Source organism: Ranitomeya imitator, chromosome 5 (genome assembly GCF_032444005.1).
Source record: "Ranitomeya imitator isolate aRanImi1 chromosome 5, aRanImi1.pri, whole genome shotgun sequence".
Lineage (NCBI taxonomy): Eukaryota > Metazoa > Chordata > Amphibia > Anura > Dendrobatidae > Ranitomeya > Ranitomeya imitator.
Genome location: NC_091286.1, coordinates 295,938,569 through 295,963,543, shown reverse-complemented (window position 1 = coordinate 295,963,543; position 24,975 = coordinate 295,938,569). Strand labels below are relative to the sequence as shown.

General features: G+C 41.6%; 1 protein-coding gene across 5 annotated transcripts in view; it reads right to left on the bottom strand.

Moving 5' to 3' along the window:
• Positions 1-14,961: 14,961 nt before the first annotated feature.
• Positions 14,962-24,975, bottom strand: part of SCML4 (Scm polycomb group protein like 4) — a 201,521-nt gene continuing 191,507 nt past the window's right edge. For 2 of the 5 annotated variants that reach the window (XM_069726267.1, XM_069726265.1), the window contains exon 9: positions 21,446-22,366. In XM_069726267.1, coding sequence (XP_069582368.1) covers positions 22,241-22,366 — 126 coding nt within the window. In that variant the 3' untranslated portion in view covers positions 21,446-22,240. Of the gene's footprint in view, positions 22,367-24,975 lie in introns of all 5 variants that reach the window. The other 3 variants (XM_069726269.1, XM_069726270.1, XM_069726266.1) reach the window with 3 other exon arrangements.

The window sequence follows — 24,975 nt, the reverse complement described above, 5'->3', positions numbered from 1 at the left end:
GAAGCCTATACTCCCCAGTTATTGCATGGGCCCATAGAGTGGCCCACAGAGGAAAGAACCAGATGCATGACAGTATCAACAAGTACTATGTGGCACTGGGCATAACTACGCCAATACAAGCCTACACCAAGTCCTGTCTGGTCTGTGCCTCTTGCAACACAGGGAGGACAGCAAGAACACTCCAGAAACATTTGGCAAAGCCCCTGTACTTCTTTCAAAGGATTCAGGTCAACCATATCCAGATGCCTAAGGCCGGAAAATATGAATATGCTTTGATGGTGGTGGACATGTTCTCAGGATGGCCAGAGACCTATCCAGTGGCCAACATGACAGTCAGGACCACGACAAAAAGACTTATGACATAAATGGTTTGCAGATATGGTATCCCTGAAGTTGTGGAGAGCGACCAAAGTCCAGCCTTCATGGCAGCAATCATAAAAGAACTTTGGGACATGGTGGGGGGATTGGGCTTATATACACCTTATCACCCGCAAAGCAATGGTAAAGTTGAGCGACTTAATGGTACTCTCAAAAATAAAATCCTCAAAATCAATCAGGAAGTGTCTTTACCCTGGCCAGATAATCTCCCAATTGCCCTATACTCTGTCCGGAACACTCCCCGGGGGGTACACAGATTGATATCCTATGAGATTCTTTTCGGTGGCCCACCCAGGTTAGGATGCTATGTTCCTCAACAGCTTACTGCAGGGCATGATGAGTTGGTCAATTTTGTTATTGCATTAACCAAAGAATTGTCAGTAACACATGCAAAGGTTCTGCCTTAAATTCCAGATCCTGACCAAGACGAGTCCGCCCACAGTTTGCAGCCCGGGGACTTCCTCCTGGTTAAAAAGTTCACCAGGAAATCGCTGCTCAAGACCAGATACGAGGGGCCATACCAAGTACTCCTGACCACACCTACCTCAGTGAAATTTAAAGGGAGACCAACATGGATCCATGCCTCACATTGCAAAAAAGTGGACCAACCACCCGAGTAATACATATCCTTGCTATTATCTACCTAACATTGTTATGTATAGGAAATGGACAGCAGGCAGCTGTAACAAAAGAAAAGAGAACCATCACTTTGTGGAATAACTATTCAAGCACAGTGGTGGCCACATATGGGTTTGCCTGTGACATAATGCAGGGAAGTGGGTGTGGGGAGCCAGTAGCATCACGACTCTCAGGAAAGACAGAACAGTTTGTATTTTTTATTTGTGTTAATTGAGAAGGATGGGGGCAAAACTGTGGTTCCTGGACATCTGTAGGATGGAATACAAGTGATAAAGGGTTGGGATTTAAAGGGACTCTGTCACCTGAATTTGGCGGGACTGGTTTTGGGTCATATGGGCGAAGTTTTCGGGTGTTTGATTCACCCTTTCCTTACCTGCTGGCTGCATGCTGGCTGCAATATTGGATTGAAGTTCATTCTCTGTCCTCCGTAGTACACGCCTGCGCAAGGCAAGATTGCTTTGCGCAGGCGTGTACTATGGAGGACAGAGAATGAACTTCAATCCAATATTGCAGCCAGCATGCAGCCAGCAGGTAAGGAAAGGGTGAATCAAACACCCGAAAACTCCGCCCATATGACCCAAAACCAGTCCCGCCAAATTCAGGTGACAGGTTCCCTTTAAACCGACCCCTGTCCTGAAACAAAAGAGTAGTAAAGGGAAGTTCTTGCTTACACGGATGATCCTACTTAAGTCCGACTCTAGTGGCCAATGTAGGATGAAATGCCATCCATTGATATTCAGTATTGAGGATCCATCACCCAATGATGAAGGAGAGTATACTTTGGGGGCGTATTATAGCTGGGGTGGAAAGACCCCAACAGATAATTTTAAACTTAAAGATATGTTGAAGTCTCAAGAGTGGGCAAATGCGCAGGGTGAAAGTACCAAATCAGGAATACCATGGATTCCGCTTCGCCAACATGAGTCTTTAAGGGCATGACTGCAGTTCAGAACCCCATTTATGAGGACACACTTGCTATAGAGACCGTGTATACAGATGTTAACACCTGGGTTGAGTGGATGAGGTACACTGTGCAACAAGAAAATAAGACCAACTGTCATCTGTGTGCGGCAGCTAGGCCCCATTTGGGATCTGTTCCCCTGTCAATCTCTGAACTGGAGAAGTGTGTCCTTCCCCTCTTTACCAACATCTCCACTAATTATACCCAATGTGGGAGATGGAGGGATAAATATCCTGTATTAGATAAAGCTCCATCCCCCAGCCGAAGTATCACTATCTATCCTGGTAATTACACCTGCATGCAAGTACAAGGAGAGGGCCGGTTTTGGGAGAATTTTAGTAAGGGTTTTTGTCATGACTACTCCTCAGCAACTCCCGATAAGTTAATACAGCAGGTCTTCTCAGTAGCAGACATATTCTGAGTATGTGGGGATATGAAGATAAGGTCTAAGTTAGAGGGTAATTGGATGGGCCTGTGTACTTTGGCCAAGGCCATCATGCCTTTCCATCTTATCCATGAAGGTCTGCCCTCGATCAATCAGAATCAGCCTCAACACATGAAAAGGGGAATTGCTCCTAAAGAAAGCTTTGACCCTCATGTGTACATTGACGCCATAGGAGTACCAAGGGGGGTCCCTGATGAGTTTAAAGCAAGGGACCAGGTTAAAGCAGGATTCGAGTCTATAATCCCTATTGTAACTGTTAATAAAAGTGTAGATTGGATCAACTACATATATTATAACCGAGGGTGGAAGAAGCTGGCGGGGAAACGTACGTCGCTGTGAGAGGACGCCAAGTAATATAGCACCATTCATTCAGGTAATGATTGGTTTATTCATTTATGGGACCAGCGATCAGATTATTATGGTACAGCGAATGATAGTACTAGCCTAATTACTAGCTTTATGTTCATATAGGCTTATATGATAAGAGGAAACCGGTTGTATAAATTGCTGTTTAGCATTACAACAGGGAGTTATCCGTAGTCAGCCATTATTAAGTAAGGATAGAACATCAACATTACTAGGCATTGCTGGGTTATTTTGATTGACTTGGTCTTGGTTCCTTTAACACCGATAGGGATTAGATATGTGACTTTGATAGTAATGGACATATTTATATCTAGTATGTAGATATATATGCTGTTTTGACAATAATTTACATCTTTATACTTATTATATAATCGTTGGGAAGTCACAGATTTCCTTTCATGAGAGAATAAAAATTATATAAATAAATCTGGTGAATACATATATTGTTAGTATAAGAATATCCCTTGTTATTATAACGTCAGTGGTATTTTGGTGTTATTATTCACTTGGTGTCCTTTTGACAGTAATTTTGCTTTTCATCTTTGTTGATTTTAACGTACTATTCAATAAAAGCTATTTTTTATCTTATTATGGGATCTCTTCTTATTTCCATAAATACATTGTAAAATGGAAGTTGGGTGATATTGTGTGTTGAAGTGCATTTTGTATTATTTAGGACATTTTGGTTGATGGCTCTAAGGGATGCAGACTTTTTCCAGCATTGATCACCGGTTTAGTTGATCCTATTGTTGTGATTTATTAGAGATTTGCTCGCAGTTTTTTATTAGATATTTGCTTGCTCGTCCGTTTAAGGGTACACATCTCTTCTGGAAAGTGTTCAGCCTCAGGAATCAATGTTTCCATAGCAAACCCAGTAGAGCCATCACCACAGAGGGTCTTACATTCAGTCCCAGGTGATGGGCTCAGCAACAGGAAAGTACCTCCACCAATGCACAGTTAGCTTGGGGGGGTGTTTCCGGAGGACTGGGCTCAATTCTGGTTGGCGGCTTGAAGCATTTAGGAAACTGGCACAGGAATGGGGGGGGGTTGTTGCTGGCTGAAGCTGGAAACACATGCTACGGTCATGGTATCTGTCGTCTGGAGGAACATAGGCTGTGACTGTAGACTATACTGGCGGGAGATGCAAAAAGCATTGGGCTTATCAAAAGTTGGGAGACAGTGGGCATCGCCTGGTATGGGGCAGTGGAACTACTGGTTCTGGGTTGGGATCTTATGGATGGAGAGCATCTCATTGTGGACAATCTACCTGGAATCGATGTATGACCGTGGATGGAAGAAATAAAACTAATTGAATTGTTAACCTGCCTAGGTGATTAATACAACCCACAACCTCGGATCTTCACACCTACTGTAAAATGATTGTACTGCTCTCCAGATCATCAGCAAACTGCATTCCCTTGCGGCTAATATTTCAAACTTTGACTCGTCAGTCCAGTGCACCTACTGCCATTTTTTTTGCACCCCATTTCCTATTTTTTGCACATAGATGAGTCACTTGTCCTTATTTCCGTGTTTTAGCTGCAATTCTTCCATGAAGACCACTTCTGGCCAGACTTCACTGAACAGTAAATGGGGTTTTGCTGGGTCCCACTGGTAGCTGCCAGTTCTGAGCTGATGGCATTTACTTGAGAGAAGTAAGCATGCAGTTTCTTTCATCTGCTGAACTAATTTTCCTTGGCCGACTGTCCTTAACATTTCCCATTTCTTGGTGTTTCTTCAAAAGAGCTAGAACAGCACATCTTGAAATCCCAGTCTGCTTTAAAATCTTTTTCTGTGAGGGACCTTCCTGATGCAGCATAACTACTTTCCGTTTTGCTGTGCTTAGTCCTGAAATAGCTTTTGATCTGTGACATGAAAGTATTTTCCATAACCTCATATTTGTAAGTAGAATTTGGATTTTCATTGCATTGAAGTCTATGGTAAGTGAGTCGCCTACAACTTTCAACAGAAAATCCAACTTAGGCCGGGTTCACACTTGCATTTGGCTGGTCTGTGTATGGCTGCGTACTGCCTCCCTTAAGCTCCGTCTATGGTTAGAATACGTAACCGAATTGACAAGATCATTTTTCCTAAGGGCATTTCTCTCTCCCACCCACAGGACATTGCAAATGAATTTGCACAATATTTCAATCATTTACCATATTTTCCGGCGTATAAGGCGACTTTTTAACCTCTAAAAATTGTCCCAAAAGTCGGGGGTCGTCTTATATGCCGGGTACGGGTGCATGGAGCGATCCTGGATGGTTCCCAGGGTCTGAAGGAGAGGAGACTCTCCTTCAGGCCTTGGGATCCATATTCATGTAAAAAATAAAGAATAAAAATAAAAAATATGGATATACTCACCCCTCCGACGAACCCTGGCTCTCAGCGCTGCAAGCGTCTGCCTCCGTTCCTAAGAATGCAGTGAGTGAAGTACCTTCGATGACATCGCGGTCACGTGAGCAGTCACCTGATCGCGACGTCATCGAAGGTCCTTCACTCACTGCATTCTTAGGAACGGAGGCAGACGCTTGCAGCGCTGAGAGCCAGGGTTCGTCGGAGGGGTGAGTATATCCATATTTTTTATTTTTATTCTTTATTTTTTACATGAATATGGATCTCAGGGCCTGAAGGAGAGTCTCCTCTCCTCCAGACCCTGGGAACCACATGCCGTATAAGATGACTGGGCGTATAAGATGACCCCCATCTTATACGGCAGGTATATCCCAAATTCCATATTTTATATGGAAAAGTTGGGGGTCGTCTTATACACCAGAAAATATGGTAATTTGCGGTCTGATCCCTCTCTTCCTATTCCAGGTGCGAGATCTATTGATGACTTTTTGTCTTCTGTCAATCTTTCACAACTTGATTCCATGGATGCTGACTTTTTGGCCGCTCCTTTTACTGCAGAAGAGATTAGTGACACAATAAAACAAGTCTTATAAGGCCCCTGGTCCTGATGGTTATAGCAATAATTATTATAAATCATTCCGTGAAATTCTTGTCCCCCATTTAGTCCAAATTTTCAATGCTGCTGCGTCTGTTGGTTCTTTCCCTAGGGAAAATTTGGATGCCACAATTATTCCCAAGCTTCATACTAATCCTGATCAAATACTTAATTACCGTCCCATTTCATTAATTAATACTGATCTCAAAATTTATTCCAAAGACTTAGCTAACCGCCTTAACCTTATTTTGCCCAAAATAATTTCCACGGATCAGAATGGATTTATCCACGGACCGGCAATCCATTGAAGGTACCAGGAGGCTGATAAATTACGGTATATTAAATTAATTAATTACCGAAAAATTAACTCCACTTTAATTTCCCTTAATGCAGAGAAAGCGTTTGATCACTTAAACTGGACTTTTCTGAAATGTTCCCTACAAAAATTTGGCTTTGATTTTGACTTTATAAATAAAATTATGGCTTTATATTCCGATCCTCAGGCAAATATTTATATTAATAATCACTTTTCTTCCCCATTTCCAATCTCTAATGGTACCCGGCAGGGTTGCCCCCTTTCTCCATTGCTTTTTGCCCTTGCCATAGAGCCATTAGCCCAACTCATTAGAGATAATCCCTCCATAGAGGGAGTTCGCACGGATCGTAAGGAATTTAAAATCAGTTTATATGCTGATGATATTCTGCTGTCCCTTGTCAATCCTTGTCGTTCTATACCACATTTGCAAACCCTTCTTAAAAAATTTTCATTTTTTTCATACAGTATTTTGAAATAAACGAGTCCAAGTCGAAAATTTTTCAATTTAACCTCACTGATTCTCAAATCTGGAGTATAAAGGATATTTCGCCCTGGGGTTGGGCAGAGTGGGATATTGTTTATTTGGGTCTGAGGTTTTCTAGAAACCTTAGCTCCTTGATTCCCAGCAATTTGGATTCTCTTATTGCTTCCATTTATAAAGAGCTTAGATTTTATGACGATAAAGTATTATCGTGGTGGGGAAAGTGCCTTATTGTAAAATCAATCATTCTTCCCAAGATTCTCTATGTCTTCAGGTCCCTTCCTTTACTTGTTTCTACTTCCTATTTGACCAGTTTGCAGGCACACCTCAATCTATTTGTTTGGGGCAACAAGAGAGCTCGTATAGCCTCTAGTCAACTGTATAAACATAAATTGCGTGGGGGTATGGGTCTTCCTAATGTTTCGACCTATTATTTCTCTAATTTAATTAAACAGAGTCTATATTGGTGGTCTGCAGATCATACTCCTTCATGGGTGGAATTGGAATTATATTTTAATAGAAATTCTCCATCTTGTAATATTATTACGAATTTATTCACCGAAGTCTTTGCTTCGGTCTGAACATCCGATTTTTGTAGCTGATCTTGTGGCATGGCGGAAATTTCTCAAAATTAAAAGCAGTTTCGCTAGGATGGAGCTTATGCTGAGACTTCCCCTCTCTTTTTTCACTACTGTTTTCTTGTCTGATCTGCATTCAAATTGGGCTGACTGGGAAATCTCTAAACTACATGACATCTTTGATGGTAACAAGTTTGTTTAATTTACCCACCTTAAAGATAGGTTTGGTGTTCCCTCATCGGCTTTTATGCAGTTTACTATTTTAAAGGATTTTTTGAGGCCACTGGTGACTGGTCGCCCTCGTTTATCAGAGCCGGCGATTAATATTTTATGCAACTCCGGTCATAGCATATTTTTTTCTACTCAATATACCTACCAGTGGTTTAATAATGATTTCAAAATTATAAAATCCCCATACATGAGCAAATGGGAATCTACTTGGAATCTTTCTGTAGCTCTGGATGATTGGGAACTGGCCATGTCCTTGACTTACTCTGCCATCATGTCCATGACTCTTCATGAGTCTTATTTTAAGCTTATCACTAGGTGGTATTATTCACCGTCTCGCTTAGCATTTACTAATTCTTCCAATTCCCCTCTCTGCTGGAGGGATTGTGAACATTATGGTAGCCTTTCCCATTTGCTTTGGTTTTGTCCATGTATTAGACCTTTTTGGGATGAAATCTCTGCTCTTATTTCTATTATATTAAAGCGTTCGGATTTTTGTCTGTCTCCTCAGTTGGCCCTGCTCTAGTTGAATGCAGATCAATTGACTCCACCTTTTAGGAAACTTGTTATACATCTGCTTTTAGTTTCTAAGAATGGAAATCTTCTAAAGTACCCTCTTCACAAGAAATTATTGACAAACTGGCTTTGCATGAATCCTATGAACAAAAATTGGCGTTACTGAATGGCTGCTTTCCTTGTTTTTTGAAAAAAATAGTCTCGCTGTCTGTATGGAAATATTTCCATAAGAATTTACTGAATTTATTGTTTTGTTATTTTATTTTATTCTATTTTTACTTTTATGCTTTATGAATGTTTCATGTCATTGCATTTGTGTTAACCTTGCTATGTCTATGTCTTGTTTTGGTTGAAAATGTTAATAAAGTTGTTTGGAAAAACAACATTAGAGATCATTAGATGTGATGTTGCAATTCGACACTGCAATTTTAAATTTTCTACACACCTCAAGCTTAATATAGTATTTTCTTCTAGTTATCCTTTATAGGGAGCGGTCTGTCCCATACCTGTTGTGAATTCTGTGGCTGAATTCACTCCTGTGGTCACAAGTGGTACTGCAGCTTCTGAGCTTCCTCCCTCAGGTGTTCTGGTGAGCTCGTTAACTGCTTCATTACTTAACTCCGCCTGATGCTGCTATCCTTGCTCCTTGTCAATGTTTCAGTGTTGGATCTGAGCTTCTCCTGATTGTTCCTGTGACCTGCTGCTCTGTATAGCTAAGTGCTTTTTGTTTTTTTGTTGCTTTTTTTCTGTCCAGCTTGTCTTTTGTTTTGCTGGAAGCTCTGAGACGCAAAGGGTGTACCGCCGTGCCGTTAGTTCGGCACGGTGGGTTTTTTTTTTTGCCCCCTTTGCGTGGTTTTGCTTTAGGGTTTTTTGTAGACTGCAAAGTTCGCTTTACTGTCCTCGCTCTGTCCTAGAATATCGGGCCCCACTTTGCTGAATCTATTTCATCCCTACGTTTTGTCTTTTCATCTTACTCACAGTCATTATATATGGGGGGCTGCCTTTTCCTTTGGGGAATTTCTCTGGGGCAAGTCAGGCCTATTTTTCTATCTTCAGGCTAGCTAGTTTCTTAGGCTGTGCCGAGTTGCCTAGGTAGTTGTTAGGCGCAATCCACAGCCGCTTTTAGTTGTGTTTAGATAGGATCAGGTGTGCAGTCTACAGAGTTTCCACGTCTCAGAGCTCGTTCTTGTATTTTTGGGTATTTGTCAGATCACTGTGTGCGCTCTGATCGCTAAGCACACTGTGTTTCTGGATTGCCTTCATAACACCTGTCATTAGCAAACATAACAGTACAAGGAGCCTAACTAATGATTCTCAATAGAGGGAAAGAAAAAGTTCTGACATCATTTTTTTTTTTTTTCTGCTCTGTGTTCACTTTTTTTTTTTCCCCTAGACATTTGGGTGATTCTGGACACAGGTGTGGACATGGATATTCAGGGTCTGTGCTCTTCAATGGATAATCTCGTTATAAATGTACAAAAAATTCAAGATACTATTGATCAGAAATCTATGTTAGAACCAAGAATTCCTATTCCTGATTTGTTTTTTGGAGATAGAACTAAGTTTCTAAGTTTCAAAAATAATTGTAAGCTATTTCTGGCCTTGAAACCTCATTCTTCTGGTAATCCTATTCAACAGGTTTTGATTATTATTTCTTTTTTGCGCGGCGACCCTCAAGACTGGGCATTTTCTCTTGCGCCAGGAGACCCTGCATTGAGTAGTGTCGATGCGTTTTTCCTGGCGCTCGGATTGCTGTACGATGAGCCTAATTCAGTGGATCAGGCCGAGAAAAATTTGCTGGCTTTGTGCCAGGGTCAGGATGATATAGAAGTATATTGTCAGAAATTTAGGAAATGGTCAGTACTCACTCAGTGGAATGAATCTGCGCTGGCAGCTTTGTTCAGAAAGGGTCTCTCTGAGGCTCTTAAGGATGTCATGGTGGGATTTCCTATGCCTGCTGGTTTGAATGAGTCTTTGTCTTTGGCCATTCAGATCGGTCGACGCTTGCGCGAGCGTAAATCTGTGCACCATTTGGCGATACTGCCTGAGGTTAAACCTGAGCCTATGCAGTGCGATAGGACTATGACTAGAGTTGAACGGCAGGAATACAGACGTCTGAATGGTCTGTGTTTCTACTGTGGTGATTTCACTCATGCTATTTCTGATTGTCCTAAGCGCACTAGGCGGTCCGCTAGGTCTGCCGTCATTGGTACTGTACAGTCCAAATTCCTTCTGTCCATTACCTTGATATGCTCTTTGTCGTCGTTTTCTGTCATGGCGTTTGTGGATTCGGGCGCTGCCCTGAATCTGATGGATTTGGATTATGCTAAACGTTGTGGGTTTTTCTTGGAGCCTTTGCGGTGTCCTATTCCATTGAGAGGAATTGATGCTACACCTTTGGCCAAGAATAAACCTCAATACTGGGCCCAGCTGACCATGTGCATGGCTCCTGCACATCAGGAAGTTATTCGCTTTCTGGTGTTGCATAATCTGCATGATGTGGTCGTGTTGGGGTTGCCATGGCTACAAACCCATAATCCAGTATTGGATTGGAATTCCATGTCGGTATCCAGCTGGGGTTGTCAGGGGGTACATGGTGATGTTCCATTTTTGTCGATTTCGTCATCCACCCCTTCTGAGGTCCCAGAGTTCTTGTCTGATTATCAGGATGTATTTGAAGAGCCCAAGTCCGATGCTCTACCTCCGCATAGGGATTGTGATTGTGCTATCAATTTGATTCCTGGTAATAAATTCCCTAAAGGTCGATTATTTAATTTATCCGTGCCCGAACATGCCGCTATGCGCAGTTATGTGAAGGAATCCCTGGAGAAGGGACATATTCGCCCATCGTCATCACCACTGGGAGCAGGGTTCTTCTTTGTAGCCAAGAAGGATGGTTCGCTGAGACCGTGTATTGATTACCGCCTTCTTAATAAGATCACTGTTAAATTTCAGTATCCCTTGCCATTGTTATCTGACTTGTTTGCTTGGATTAAGGGGGCTAGTTGGTTCACTAAGATAGATCTTCGTGGTGCGTATAATCTGGTGAGAATCAGGCAAGGAGATGAATGGAAAACTGCATTCAATACGCCCGAGGGTCATTTTGAGTATCTAGTGATGCCGTTCGGACTTGCCAATGCTCCATCTGTGTTTCAGTCTTTTATGCATGACATCTTCCGTGAGTATCTGGATAAATTCCTGATTGTTTACTTGGATGACATTTTGATCTTCTCAGATGATTGGGAGTCTCATGTGAAGCAGGTCAGAATGGTTTTTCAGGTCCTGCGTGCTAACTCTTTGTTTGTGAAGGGATCAAAGTGTCTCTTCGGTGTGCAGAAAGTTTCATTTTTGGGGTTCATCTTTACCCCTTCTACTATCGAGATGGATCCAGTTAAGGTCCAAGCCATCCAGGATTGGATTCAGCCGACATCTCTGAAAAGTCTGCAAAAGTTCCTGGGCTTTGCTAATTTTTATCGTCGCTTCATCTGTAATTTTTCTAGCATTGCCAAACCATTGACCGATTTGACCAAGAAGGGTGCTGATTTGGTTAATTGGTCTTCTGCTGCTGTGGAAGCTTTTCAGGAGTTGAAGCGTCGTTTTTGTTCTGCCCCTGTGTTGTGTCAGCCAGATGTTTCTCTTCCGTTCCAGGTCGAGGTTGATGCTTCTGAGATTGGAGCAGGGGCGGTTTCGTCACAGAGAGGTTCTGATTGCTCAGTGATGAAACCATGTGCTTTCTTTTCCAGGAAGTTTTCGCCCGCTGAGCGTAATTATGATGTGGGCAATCGAGAGTTGCTGGCCATGAAGTGGGCATTCGAGGAGTGGCGTCATTGGCTTGAAGGAGCTAAGCATCGCGTGGTGGTATTGACTGATCATAAGAACTTGACTTATCTCGAGTCTGCCAAGCGCTTGAATCCTAGACAGGCCCGTTGGTCGTTATTTTTTGCCCGCTTCGACTTTGTGATTTCGTACCTTCCGGGCTCTAAAAATGTGAAGGCGGATGCTCTGTCTAGGAGTTTTGTGCCCGACTCTCCGGGTTTATCTGAGCCAGCGGGTATCCTCAAGGAAGGAGTCATTGTGTCTGCCATCTCCCCTGATTTGCGGCGGGTGCTGCAAAAATTTCAGGCGAATAAACCTGATCGTTGTCCAGCAGAGAAACTGTTCGTCCCTGATAGGTGGACTAATAAACTTATCTCTGAACTTCATTGTTCGGTGTTGGCTGGTCATCCTGGAATCTTTGGTACCAGAGAGTTAGTGGCTAGATCCTTCTGGTGGCCATCTCTGTCACGGGATGTACGTACTTTTGTGCAGTCCTGTGGGATTTGTGCTAGGGCTAAGCCCTGCTGTTCTCGTGCCAGTGGATTGCTTTTGCCCTTGCCGGTCCCAAAGAGGCCTTGGACACATATTTCGATGGATTTCATTTCTGACCTTCCCGTTTCTCAAAAGATGTCAGTCATTTGGGTGGTCTGTGATTGCTTTTCTAAAATGGTCCATCTGGTGCCCTTGGCTAAATTGCCTTCCTCCTCTGATTTGGTACCTTTGTTCTTTCAGCATGTGGTTCGGTTGCATGGCATTCCTGAGAATATTGTTTCTGACAGAGGTTCCCAGTTTGTTTCAAGGTTTTGGCGAGCCTTTTGTGGTAGGATGGGCATTGACCTATCCTTTTCCTCGGCTTTCCATCCTCAGACTAATGGCCAGACCGAACGAACCAATCAGACCTTGGAAACATATCTGAGATGTTTTGTTTCTGCAGACCAGGATGATTGGGTGTCCTTTTTGCCGTTGGCTGAGTTCGCCCTTAATAATCGGGCCAGCTCGGCTACCTTGGTTTCTCCATTTTTTTGCAATTCTGGGTTCCATCCTCGTTTCTCTTCAGGACAGGTTGAGTCTTCGGACTGTCCTGGTGTGGATTCTGTGGTGGATAGGTTGCAGCAGATCTGGACTCAGGTAGTGGACAATTTGATCTTGTCCCAGGAGAAAGCTCAACTTTTCGCTAATCGCAGACGCCGTGTGGGTCCCCGACTTCGTGTTGGGGATCTGGTTTGGTTATCTTCTCGTCATATTCCTATGAAGGTTTCCTCTCCTAAATTTAAACCTCGTTTTATTGGTCCGTATAGGATTTCTGAGGTTCTCAATCCTGTGTCTTTTCGTTTGACCCTCCCAGACTCCTTTTCCATACATAATGTATTCCATAGGTCGTTGTTGCGGAGATACGTGGCACCTATGGTTCCATCTGTTGAGCCTCCTGCCCCGGTTTTGGTGGAGGGGGAATTGGAGTATATTGTGGAGAAGATTTTGGATTCTCGTGTTTCTAGACGGAAACTCCAGTATCTGGTTAAATGGAAGGGTTATGCTCAGGAAGATAATTCCTGGGTTTTTGCCTCTGATGTTCATGCTTCCGATCTTGTTCGTGCCTTTCATGCGGCTCATCCTGGTTGGCCTGGGGGCTCTGGTGAGGGTTCGGTGACCCCTCCTCAAGGGGGGGGTACTGTTGTGAATTCTGTGGCTGAATTCACTCCTGTGGTCACAAGTGGTACTGCAGCTTCTGAGCTTCCTCCCTCAGGTGTTCTGGTGAGCTCGTTAACTGCTTCATTACTTAACTCCGCCTGATGCTGCTATCCTTGCTCCTTGTCAATGTTTCAGTGTTGGATCTGAGCTTCTCCTGATTGTTCCTGTGACCTGCTGCTCTGTATAGCTAAGTGCTTTTTGTTTTTTTGTTGCTTTTTTTCTGTCCAGCTTGTCTTTTGTTTTGCTGGAAGCTCTGAGACGCAAAGGGTGTACCGCCGTGCCATTAGTTCGGCACGGTGGGTTTTTTTTTTGCCCCCTTTGCGTGGTTTTGCTTTAGGGTTTTTTGTAGACTGCAAAGTTCGCTTTACTGTCCTCGCTCTGTCCTAGAATATCGGGCCCCACTTTGCTGAATCTATTTCATCCCTACGTTTTGTCTTTTCATCTTACTCACAGTCATTATATGTGGGGGGCTGCCTTTTCCTTTGGGGAATTTCTCTGGGGCAAGTCAGGCCTATTTTTCTATCTTCAGGCTAGCTAGTTTCTTAGGCTGTGCCGAGTTGCCTAGGTAGTTGTTAGGCGCAATCCACAGCCGCTTTTAGTTGTGTTTAGGATAGGATCAGGTGTGCAGTCTACAGAGTTTCCACGTCTCAGAGCTCGTTCTTGTATTTTTGGGTATTTGTCAGATCACTGTGTGCGCTCTGATCGCTAAGCACACTGTGTTTCTGGATTGCCTTCATAACACCTGTCATTAGCAAACATAACACATACCCTGAAACCTTACGTATCCCCGTACCTACTTTAGGGATAAGTAACATGTCATCATTAAAATGAAATACTCATAAATACTATTTGAAGCATTCCGATTACACACAACAGTGTGCAGACTATAATGATGATTTTTATGCTGCCATAAACAATCAGAGTTTTGCGCATTTGTTGGGTGATCACTGGTATGTTTACATTAACCGATTATGGAGAACAAGAATTTTTATCCATGTGCATTGTAAGGAGGCTAATGGTCGCATATTCGATGGGAGGTATGTGTCACAGAGATGGCTGCACTCTGTGATGTAACCTGGAGTATCTTCTTTAGTGCACGTAAGCACTACGAGGTTCGCTTGGTGCACCTTGGGCTGGGTTGCCGGTAGCTATAAGAGATGGGTGGGTCTGGTTACCCACATACCTCGCCTCTGGGTGTGGTTACAGCCTATGAAATGGAGGCTGTTGTTTGGCACATGGTCTGTGTGTTGGGAGGGAGATGGCCTCCTGTGTGATTGGCTCCAGACCGAGCCAGAGTACTGGACACTAACCCAGCCTGTGTGCCCACAGGCCTGGCGGAGCAGAGCCCTGCTATGGACATTTTGTGTTGTATTTTCATGATCTAAAGTCTGTTTATTTTCTGTTTTGTTTATGGGGTTTATGAAGCAATAAACCCCCCATGAACTTTTAAAGGAACAAGCCTCCTGTTTTCCTCCCGTTGCAACCGAGTGAGTTAAACCCCTACAGCATTTACCAACTATCATCTCATCTTTAAGCATCTTTACAGTGAAGCTAATGATTCAGACAGCAAGAAATAAAGCCCGTGATGACAACAGTAATATTCTTGTCTTTAAGCACAATTATTTATTTGACAGTATTGAAAACATAAAGCATCATATATGAAAGAAAATGAAAAAGGTACTTTTAATTATAATTAAAAACATTAAGGCCAGGTATATCCCATTGTAATTAATATGCAAACATCAGAGATACAATACACTTAACAGTCAATTACAATATTCAAAACATGCCTCTAAATAGTGACATCATACCCTTTAATAAATTACAAATCAAATCTGTGAAAAACCGAAAGCACATTTGACACTTTTTATATTGTTACATTTGGTAGTATTTCTCTTAAAACACTGTAGACATGTACGAATTGGCACCACCCATAGAAAACATGCTGTTCTGCAGTCCTCAGTTGTGAGCATTTTAGATTGTGCATATATACTGTACATATGGTTCCATTACACATCTGGTATTATGCTGGTAGGTTTGTGAAACTTAATACGTACTGTACGTAGATCCATATGTAGAAAGAACACAAAGTCTATGGAAGTAAGAAGAGCGCAGAATGCTAATATGACTGTCAGAATTACTGTAACCATGCTTAGCTATGATATTGCTTCTATGGCTGGAGTACAGGAGTTAACAGGTTATTTTGAACATTTATGGTATATTTATACCCTCCTATGAGACCCTCTTATGTCAGAAGAATTAGGGTCACATGAAACTTGCTTACCAATTAATATTGGTTTCCCCATAGCTAATGCTCCCCAGCTACACTGTGCTTTTCTCACCCTCCCCGTGTTCATCCACTCAATATGTGACACGTCATTACTCACCCTCCCCAGGTCCAGTGTTTAGTCTCTGCCATTGCTCCTGCTCGTGTATGTTATTGTCTGTACCTCTTACTTCAAGTCGACAGCACTACAGTCAAAAGGTGAGTTCGGAGTGGCTTGTGCCATCAATGCAGGCAGAGCTAATGAGCTCACTTATTGGCTGCAGAGTTATAAATGTGACATCAGTGATGTGGACAGTAACAATCTGCGGAGACTCAGCGCTGGACCTGGGGAGGATGAGTGGTGCTCTTTTTTGTTTTTGCTTTTTTAACTAACTTCTGCCAGGAGGCAGTGGTTTTCCAAAACTGGAAAACCACTTTAAATGTTCAAAATACTTTTTTAAAACTCTTAACTATGGCATATGTAGTCCAGCTAAGCAAAATTTGTTGAAGTGGAGGCAACCTTTTACTTTTAAAATGTCTGTATTCTAGGAACTGACTTGAATATTAAGCTTCATTCACACATTCAAGTCTGCATAACATCCGCAGGGAAATAAAAAACATTGTTTTGAATTGTGTGAAGGTGTATTTTTTATCCATTTGTCCAGATTTATCATCAGTTTCATGGATTCTTCTTGAAGGCCCAAAAAGCATTTAGAGGTTTTCCAAGCTTCTCCTTGCAATCAGTCTGTAAGAAACAGACAGCACTAGGATCCATGTAATATCATTTTTTCAGTGATCCATATTGTGGAATAGTCAATCCTGTCAACAAAACGGAGTAAAGCAGGACACGTCTTTTTTTTATGTGGACCACAGGTCATCAAAAAAAACATGATGGACATATAAATAGCCGCATACATAATATGTCAATGCACTGTCTTTGGAAAGAACTGATAAACCTGAAAATAAGGCTATATTCACACATTCACCTAGTAGAGCATAAGCAGTACCACTACAACTATGACAGCATGTTGGTCAAGAATGAAAGAAGATGGGTCTGTCTTCTATATATCTGCAGATGCCTCCAGAGATGCTGCACGGTTTAGTCGTGAATAACTACTGGAGAAGGTGTAAGTAAAACCATAAACTGAAACAAAAAAATGGGATTTTTATCTGGTCCATACATGGTCTTCTAATCTGTAACAGAGGGATGTTTTTCTTGAAATGTGTTATTTTACACCCTTTAACTAGGATCTGTCATCAGGCTTTTGTCACCTAACCCGAGAGCAGAATGATATAGAGACAGAGACCCAGATTCCAGCAATGTGTCCCTTACTTGGCTTCTTGCTGTAGTTTTGATGACATTTTTGTCAGCAGACTGTCACTACAGGACTAGTAAAGCTCTTGCCATGTAGTCCTCCATATTCATGAGCTCTGTATAGCCTTGCCCCCACAACTAATTGGCAGTTTTCTGCCTATGCACAGTGTTTAGAGCAATCTGCCAGTCAGTGATATTATGCTGCTCTCAGATGGACTAGCAAAAACCTGGCGACAAATTCCGATAGTTCCCTTTTTTTGTTTTGGTTTAGGCTTTCACTCATACATTGTCCAATACTCACAGATCCATGTGACACTTTCGAGTGCTTTCAGATTTTTTTCTCAGAAAACACACAGACCTATAGAGTAGAATGGATGAATTCACACATCGGTTAAAATAGCGGTTCAGAGAGTGAGATACATGAGACCCAGAGCACGTCCTTGTCTAATCTGATTTGCGGATCATACTTGACCAGTCAAATCTTGGAGATCCATGAGACATGAATGCAAAGCAGATGCTTCACGATCAACTTAAAATAAAAACAAGCGACCTTCCAAGAGTTTTTTCATTGTCCTGGAAGCAAATCCACCTTTTCATTGAATAAAAGAGAGAAGAATGACAGCTAAGAAAAAAATCGTTCCGTTTCTCTCAGATGGTAACACCGACATGGATGTGTGAATCCAGTTTATGCAGAATGCAGAGATCCATTAAACACGGACAGAGTATGGGCCTCATGTCTACACATAGATGAGGCATGTATGAGGCTGTTCAGATCAGGAGACCCACGGCCAGTCCAGACATCACAGTCCATACTCAAACTGGGTTTCACAGTCGTCTAAACTTAGTCTAAGGCCTTATTCTCATCATTTGAAACCATCAGTTGGTGTCTGGGTATAAGAGTGTCGTAGATGATTATTGTCTATACATAACAATGAAATGACTATGTCGCCAACATAAAATCAAGCAATGACTATTTTAATGGTGCAATATTGTACACAGTATTGAATATTGACATGGAAAGTGATTTAGCCTTACATTATATTAAAAACTGTGCTACTGTCCATAAAAAGCTACATTCTGTACGTGTAGAGGAAAGTCTTATATGGAATTGTTTAGAAAGGGGTTAACTGGTCATGTTGTTCAGCACTGGTCTAAGTTGTGGCTTTAACTTGCCAACACTTTCTCTCATTCAGCTTTTGATCTTTCTCATTTTCAAACATTAAATAACGGACATTCCATATTCTACTATTTTAAGCTAGCACCAAGTAGAGCATAGCGACTTATGTGATGGAAATATGCTTGACAAAAATGACTATGCAAGCGTTCAGGAAACTACCAAAAAGATGCAAAAAAGGATAATTCAGGACAAAAAATGCCAATGTGTCCAAAAGCATTTTCCACTTGGAAAACTTGGCAAGTTTGCCCGAATTTAAAGAGTACAGTCTTCAGGTTTCCCACTATGTAGTTTGGCCCCACCATGCTTAAGGCCTCTTTTACAGTATTCTAGTATGCTGTATGTAAGTTCCCCAGCCCCCTCTGCATAGAACAAAAAATGACTTTTATTATACCTACATATGGTGGATGCAGCCCGAAGGACATCTCTAGTCTTGATCCGGCACCTTCTTTCTTGTCGTAATCACTATCCTCAAGCTTGATTCACATGGATGAGGCGTCCTACGTCATCCACACAGTATCCTCCAATCGCACTTCCGTGCAGGCGTACTTCACTCTACCCTGCTGTTGGGTGACCGGGGGACACTGTGTGAACGATGTAGGACGCATCATCCACATGAAGCAACAGGAGGATGGCAATTGTGACAAGAGAGGAGGCGCCGGATCAACACCAGTGACGCTCATCGGACCGGATAGCACCATATGGGGGTATATTCAAAAATTTATTTTTTGTGTTTTACAGAGGGGATTAGTGTCCATACTTTATATTGGGAAAACCTGGTGACAGGTTCCATTTAAAAGACGCTTGTGTGCACATACCAATGTCCAATTGGTGGACAATACACCGTATCTATGTAAAAGATTAAAATGCACAATATGTCTTGAGTACTAAAACAAATGTAGAGTGTAGCAACCAATCAGAACACTGTATTCATATTACGAGTCATGGCGAAACGTGACAGATGAATTATAATTTGTTGCTTTTTCCGTAAACATTTGACATACACAATTCCTACTGTGGATGGTTTTACTCCAAATTGTTACGAAAAATTTCATTTTCTGGTTTTATAGTCACCTTGGGAGTCTAATAACAAAAAGATCACAGCTATACATTATAAATTATAGGTTGTTTTCATTAAATTAAAATATAATTGTAAAAAAAGAAAAAAACGCTTTCTCTGCAAGGCTCATTTTATGTTAAAATTATGTGCATGTGAATTACAGATGTGCAATTTGGCGGTTTCGTGCCTAACTTACACTTAGAATGGCTTGTTATGAACAGTTTCTTAAGAAGTGAAATACTTTCTACAAGTTGTTCACAGTGGGTCCACTGAAGTAAAATGCACCTTGGTACAGCACCAAGATGTAAATGTTTAAGTTTTTGTGCAAATGTATGGCCATTTGCCAGGAAAGCACTCACAGAACAGATATTGAACATTTGTGTAATTATACATTACAGATTGCGCTGTGTATATTACACGGTATAGCACCTATAAGTAATGCAGCACTGATATATGTACGGTAAGTTATTATACTACTAATATATATATATTATGCTATTACACTACTGATATGGATATTGCATTTTGGTCTTTGTACAGTTTTATACATAACATGGTCGGATACATTTTTTTTGTCTGACTTCACTGGTAAAAATTAATATAAATAGTATTACATTGCAATAATTGTCAACTAAATGTTTTTTTATGGACAATTATTTGAAAAAACATAAAATGTATTCAAGTAAACAAAAAATACTTCCTGAATTTTCCCCAGCTGATATAGGTATATTTTATCTCACAAATGGCACAATAATTATTCACATTAAAAGCTACTTTATAATAGAAACTGCCCACACTGTTGTCCACCCTGTCTTTTTTATTTAATAACTGAGATTCCAGGATCGTTAAATTAAGAAGAGACTGCTGTCTAATGATGTCCATCCTGACTTTCGGATCTAATATTGAAGATATTTAGTAAGAAGAGGCTACTCACACTGCTATCCACTCAGTCTATCTGATTTAATTTCGGAGATATCAGGAGCACTAATGTAAAAAGAGGCTGCTCACACTGCTGTCCACCTTGTCTTTCTGATCTAATATTAGAGATCCCAGTTAAGACGAGACTGCTTACAATGCTGTCCATTCTGTCTTTCTGATCTAATACTGAAGATATCAGAGGAGCTGTGGTAAGAAGAGGCTGCTCAAGCTGCTGTCAATTCTGTCTTTCTGATCTAACACTTGAAATACCAGGAATGATGAGGTAAAAAGAGGCTGCTCACACTGCTGTCCACTCAGGTCTTCAGATCTACAGTAATATCGGAGATACCAGAAGTGCTGAGCTAAGGTAAGGCTGCTCACACTTTTGTCCACCCTGTTATCTAGCTGCTCACCTTGTCTATCTGATCTAACACTTCAGATACCAGGAATGCTGAGGTAAGAAGAGACTGCTCACACTGCTGTCTACTCTGTTCTTCAGATCTATTATCAGAGATATCAGGATTACTGACCTAAGACGAGGCTGCTCACACTTCTGTCTACCCTGTCACAGTGCTGTTCACCTTGTCTATCTGATCTAACACTTGAATAACCAGGAGTGCTAAGCTAAGATGCTGCTGCTCACATTTCTGTCCACCCTGTCTTTCTCATCTAATATCAGAGGTAGCACATAAAAACAGACTGCTCACACCATTGTCCACTCTGTCTTTCGATCTAATACTGGAGACACCAGGAGTACTGAGGTAAGTAGAGGCCACTCACATTGCTGTCCACCCTGTCTATCTGATCTAATATTAGAGATTCTAGGGGTACTAAAGTAACAAGAGACAGCTCCCAATGGTGTCCACCCTGTCTTTCTAATCTAATACTGGAAATTCTCGGTAAGAAGAGACTGCTCACACTGCTGTCCGCCTTGTGTTTCTGAATTCTGAGTGGTTGGAGCTAGCTTGAAAGTACATAGCATTGGTTATCTACAGATCACAGCAGCAGAGCTTCATAACACTTATGCCCACTCTCCCCAGTCCTACTAACATACTTTCAGCACTTTTAGCATTCTAATTTTCCAGATTTAATCCCAAAGTGTTTACCTCACTAGATAAAATGAAGGTGTTAGGAATGTATTTATATTGATATTTCCTTTAGATATTATTTTTTTCTATTTTCAGAGAATACAGAGGAGATGCAGAATATCAACTTGTTATAGCAGTCATCTGAGGTCTGAAAATGTTTTCTCATTTTTCAAACACATATGAGGACTGCAGTGTTAAAATAATTTGGCAAAGGAATTATTTACTATTGATTTTAAGTTTTTTTTACTAGAATTTTTTTTTAAAAAGCTAAGTGAGTTACAGCATGATATGCAAAACCTTAGAAGTAGGAGGGCTATGCCTGTACTTGTATGTGGTAGCCAAATTAATAACTAGTAAGCTTAGGTATTTCTGGACAGGTAGGTAAAAGTGTTGGAGATATATATGCCTGACCACTGCAGCTGAATATCCAGTTTTTGCCTGTGCTTAGCAGACCAATTTATTTAATGCCGACACAAAAAAATGTATTTTTTAACTTCATAGTGCATTAACTTTACAGCATTGGCTCCATTGACAAACCATGGGCACAAAGATAAAGAGCTTGGTATAACTGCATAGAGCAAGCTTCTATCTATATCTGACTTTTCACAGTAGACAATCTTTTAAAGGTTGATAACTGTTAATACAAAAATGACTGTGTTCATGGAACAGCTACAAGCGTTGTGTGTCAGCTTTATAAAAATGTATTGTGTCAGGGCTAGAGGCTTTGGTGAATTTTCCACTTGTATGGCAAATATCGGTTTCATGGTGTCAATATATACTCCAGCACCTAGCACCTTCCGTACAAAAAGTTTGGCGTTTTGTTTTTAATTCCATGCTAGTTATGCCAATGTGATACAACAGACACCTACATTTATGTCACCCACATTCAGAGCAATGAGCTGCCCAGCATGTCAGTAAGAAAGATAGGCCAATGTGAAAATGGCACAATCGTTCTATAGCACAAGCCTATGAAAAATAATAATGTGTCAGAATGGCCTTTTCATAAGGCAACATGTTACATCTTTACCATCGTACAGAATTAATGCTATTTAATGATCAGAATTTTGCTTGTTTCAGCTTATCGATATGGTAACAAAGTTTAAGAGCAGGTCCCAGTTTAAGTCCCAAATACTTCATAACCATGTCACTCCTCAGAAGAAGCAAGGCGTTGCCATCAATCTCCTATGAGATAAAAAATTGGGCAAGTTTTAGTGAAAAATGTAGAGTACTGTAAAACCATAAGCATATTAGGAAAATCCATCTACATTGGTTTGCTGGTATCTATCAATTACCAAAAAATACATTGTCAACATACTAAGAGTCCATCGACACAATGGAGTCAAGTGCAGGCGGGGGCAACACAGAGATATACAGTGGGGCAAAAAAGTATTTAGTCAGTCAGCAATAGTGCAAGTTCCACCACTTAAAAAGATGAGAGGCGTCTGTAATTTACATCATAGGTAGACCTCAACTATGGGAGACAAACTGAGAAAAAAAAATCCAGAAAATCACATTGTCTGTTTTTTTTAACATTTTATTTGCATATTATGGTGGAAAATAAGTATTTGGTCAGAAACAAAATTTCATCTCAATACTTTGTAATATATCCTTTGTTGGCAATGACAGAGGTCAAACGTTTTCTGTAAGTCTTCACAAGGTTGCCACACACTGTTGTTGGTATGTTGGCCCATTCCTCCATTCAGATCTCCTCTAGAGCAGTGATGTTTTTGGCTTTTCGCTTGGCAACACGGACTTTCAACTCCCTCCAAAGGTTTTCTATAGGGTTGAGATCTGGAGACTGGCTAGGCCACTCCAGGACCTTGAAATGCTTCTTACGAAGCCACTCCTTCATTGCCCTGGCGGTGTGCTTTGGATCATTGTCATGTTGAAAGACCCAGCCACGTTTCATCTTCAATGCCCTTGCTGATGGAAGGAGGTTTGCACTCAAAATCTCACGATACATGGCCCCATTCATTCTTTCATGTACCCGGATCAGTCGTCCTGGCCCCTTTGCAGAGAAACAGCCCCAAAGCATGATGTTTCCACCACCATGCTTTACAGTAGGTATGGTGTTTGATGGATGCAACTCAGTATTCTTTTTCCTCCAAACACGACAAGTTGTGTTTCTACCAAACAGTTCCAGTTTGGTTTCATCAGACCATAGGACATTCTCCCAAAACTCCTCTGGATCATCCAAATGCTCTCTAGCAAACTTCAGACGGGCCCGGACATGTACTGGCTTAAGCAGTGGGACACGTCTGGCACTGCAGGATCTGAGTCCATGGTGGCATAGTGTGTTACTTATGGTAGGCCTTGTTACATTGGTCCCAGCTCTCTGCAGTTCATTCACTAGGTCCCCCCGCGTGGTTCTGGGATTTTTGCTCACCGTTCTTGTGATCATTCTGACCCCACGGGGTGGGATTTTGCATGGAGCCCCAGATCGAGGGAGATTATCAGTGGTCTTGTATGTCTTCCATTTTCTAATTATTGCTCCCACTGTTGATTTCTTCACTCCAAGCTGGTTGGCTATTGCAGATTCAGTCTTCCCAGCCTGGTGCAGGGCTACAATTTTGTTTCTGGTGTCCTTTGACAGCTCTTTGGTCTTCACCATAGTGGAGTTTGGAGTCAGACTGTTTGAGGGTGTGCACAGGTGTCTTTTTATACTGATAACAAGTTTAAACAGGTGCCATTACTACAGGTAATGAGTGGAGGAAAGAGGAGACTCTTAAAGAAGAAGTTACAGGTCTGTGAGAGCCAGAAATCTTGATTGTTTGTTTCTGACCAAATACTTATTTTCCACCATAAAATGCAAAAAAAATGATAAAAAAACAGACAATGTGATTTTCTGGATTTTTTTTTCTCAGTTTGTCTCCCATAGTTGAGGTCTACCTATGATGTAAATTACAGACGCCTCTCATCTTTTTAAGTGGTGGAACTTGCACTATTGCTGACTGACTAAATACTTTTTTGCCCCACTGTATATGTCCCTCTACCGTGAAGCCATTCTCTGCTGCTTCTTTTTAAGAGGTCCTTTTGATTGTTCAATTTCAAGATGATATTTATTAATTTCTAAACCTGGTATAAAAGTTTGTTACACAAGTCTCATCCTGATAAGAGTTGCAGTAGCTTTGTGGTGGTAGTGCTCATTTATTCTGCCTCTCTTAATGAGGGATCTTTTGCATCTTTCTCCTTATTAAATGGACTAATCAATATTTCATGAAGAAAAGTCAATAATCACAGTTAAGTACCAAATAAATACTGCACTAGTTGTAAAAGATTAATCTGCTCTGAAATCTTAATTGTAGAGACATTCTTCAAGGGCTTGTTAAGGTACCTTCACACTGAGCGACTTAACAACGATATCGCTAGCGATCCGTGACGTTGCAGCGTCCTGGATAGCGATATCATTCTGTTTGACACGCAGCAGCGATCTGGATTCTGCTGTGACATCGTTGGTCGGAGCAGAAAGGCCAGAACTTTATTTTGTCGCTGTATCTCCCGCAGACATCGCTGAATCGGCGTGTGTGACGCCGATTCAGCGATGTCTTCACTGGTAACCAGGGTAAACATCGGGTTACTAAGCGCAGGGCCGCGCTTAGTAACCCGATGTTTACCCTGGTTACCATTGTAAACGTAAAAAAAAAAAAAACAGTACATACTTACATTCCGGTGTCTGTCCCCTCGCCGTCAGCTTGCCGCACTGACTGTGAGCGCCGGCCGGCCGTAAAGCACAGCGGTGACATCACCGCTCTGCTTTACGGCCGGACGGCGCTGAGACAGTGCAGGGAAGC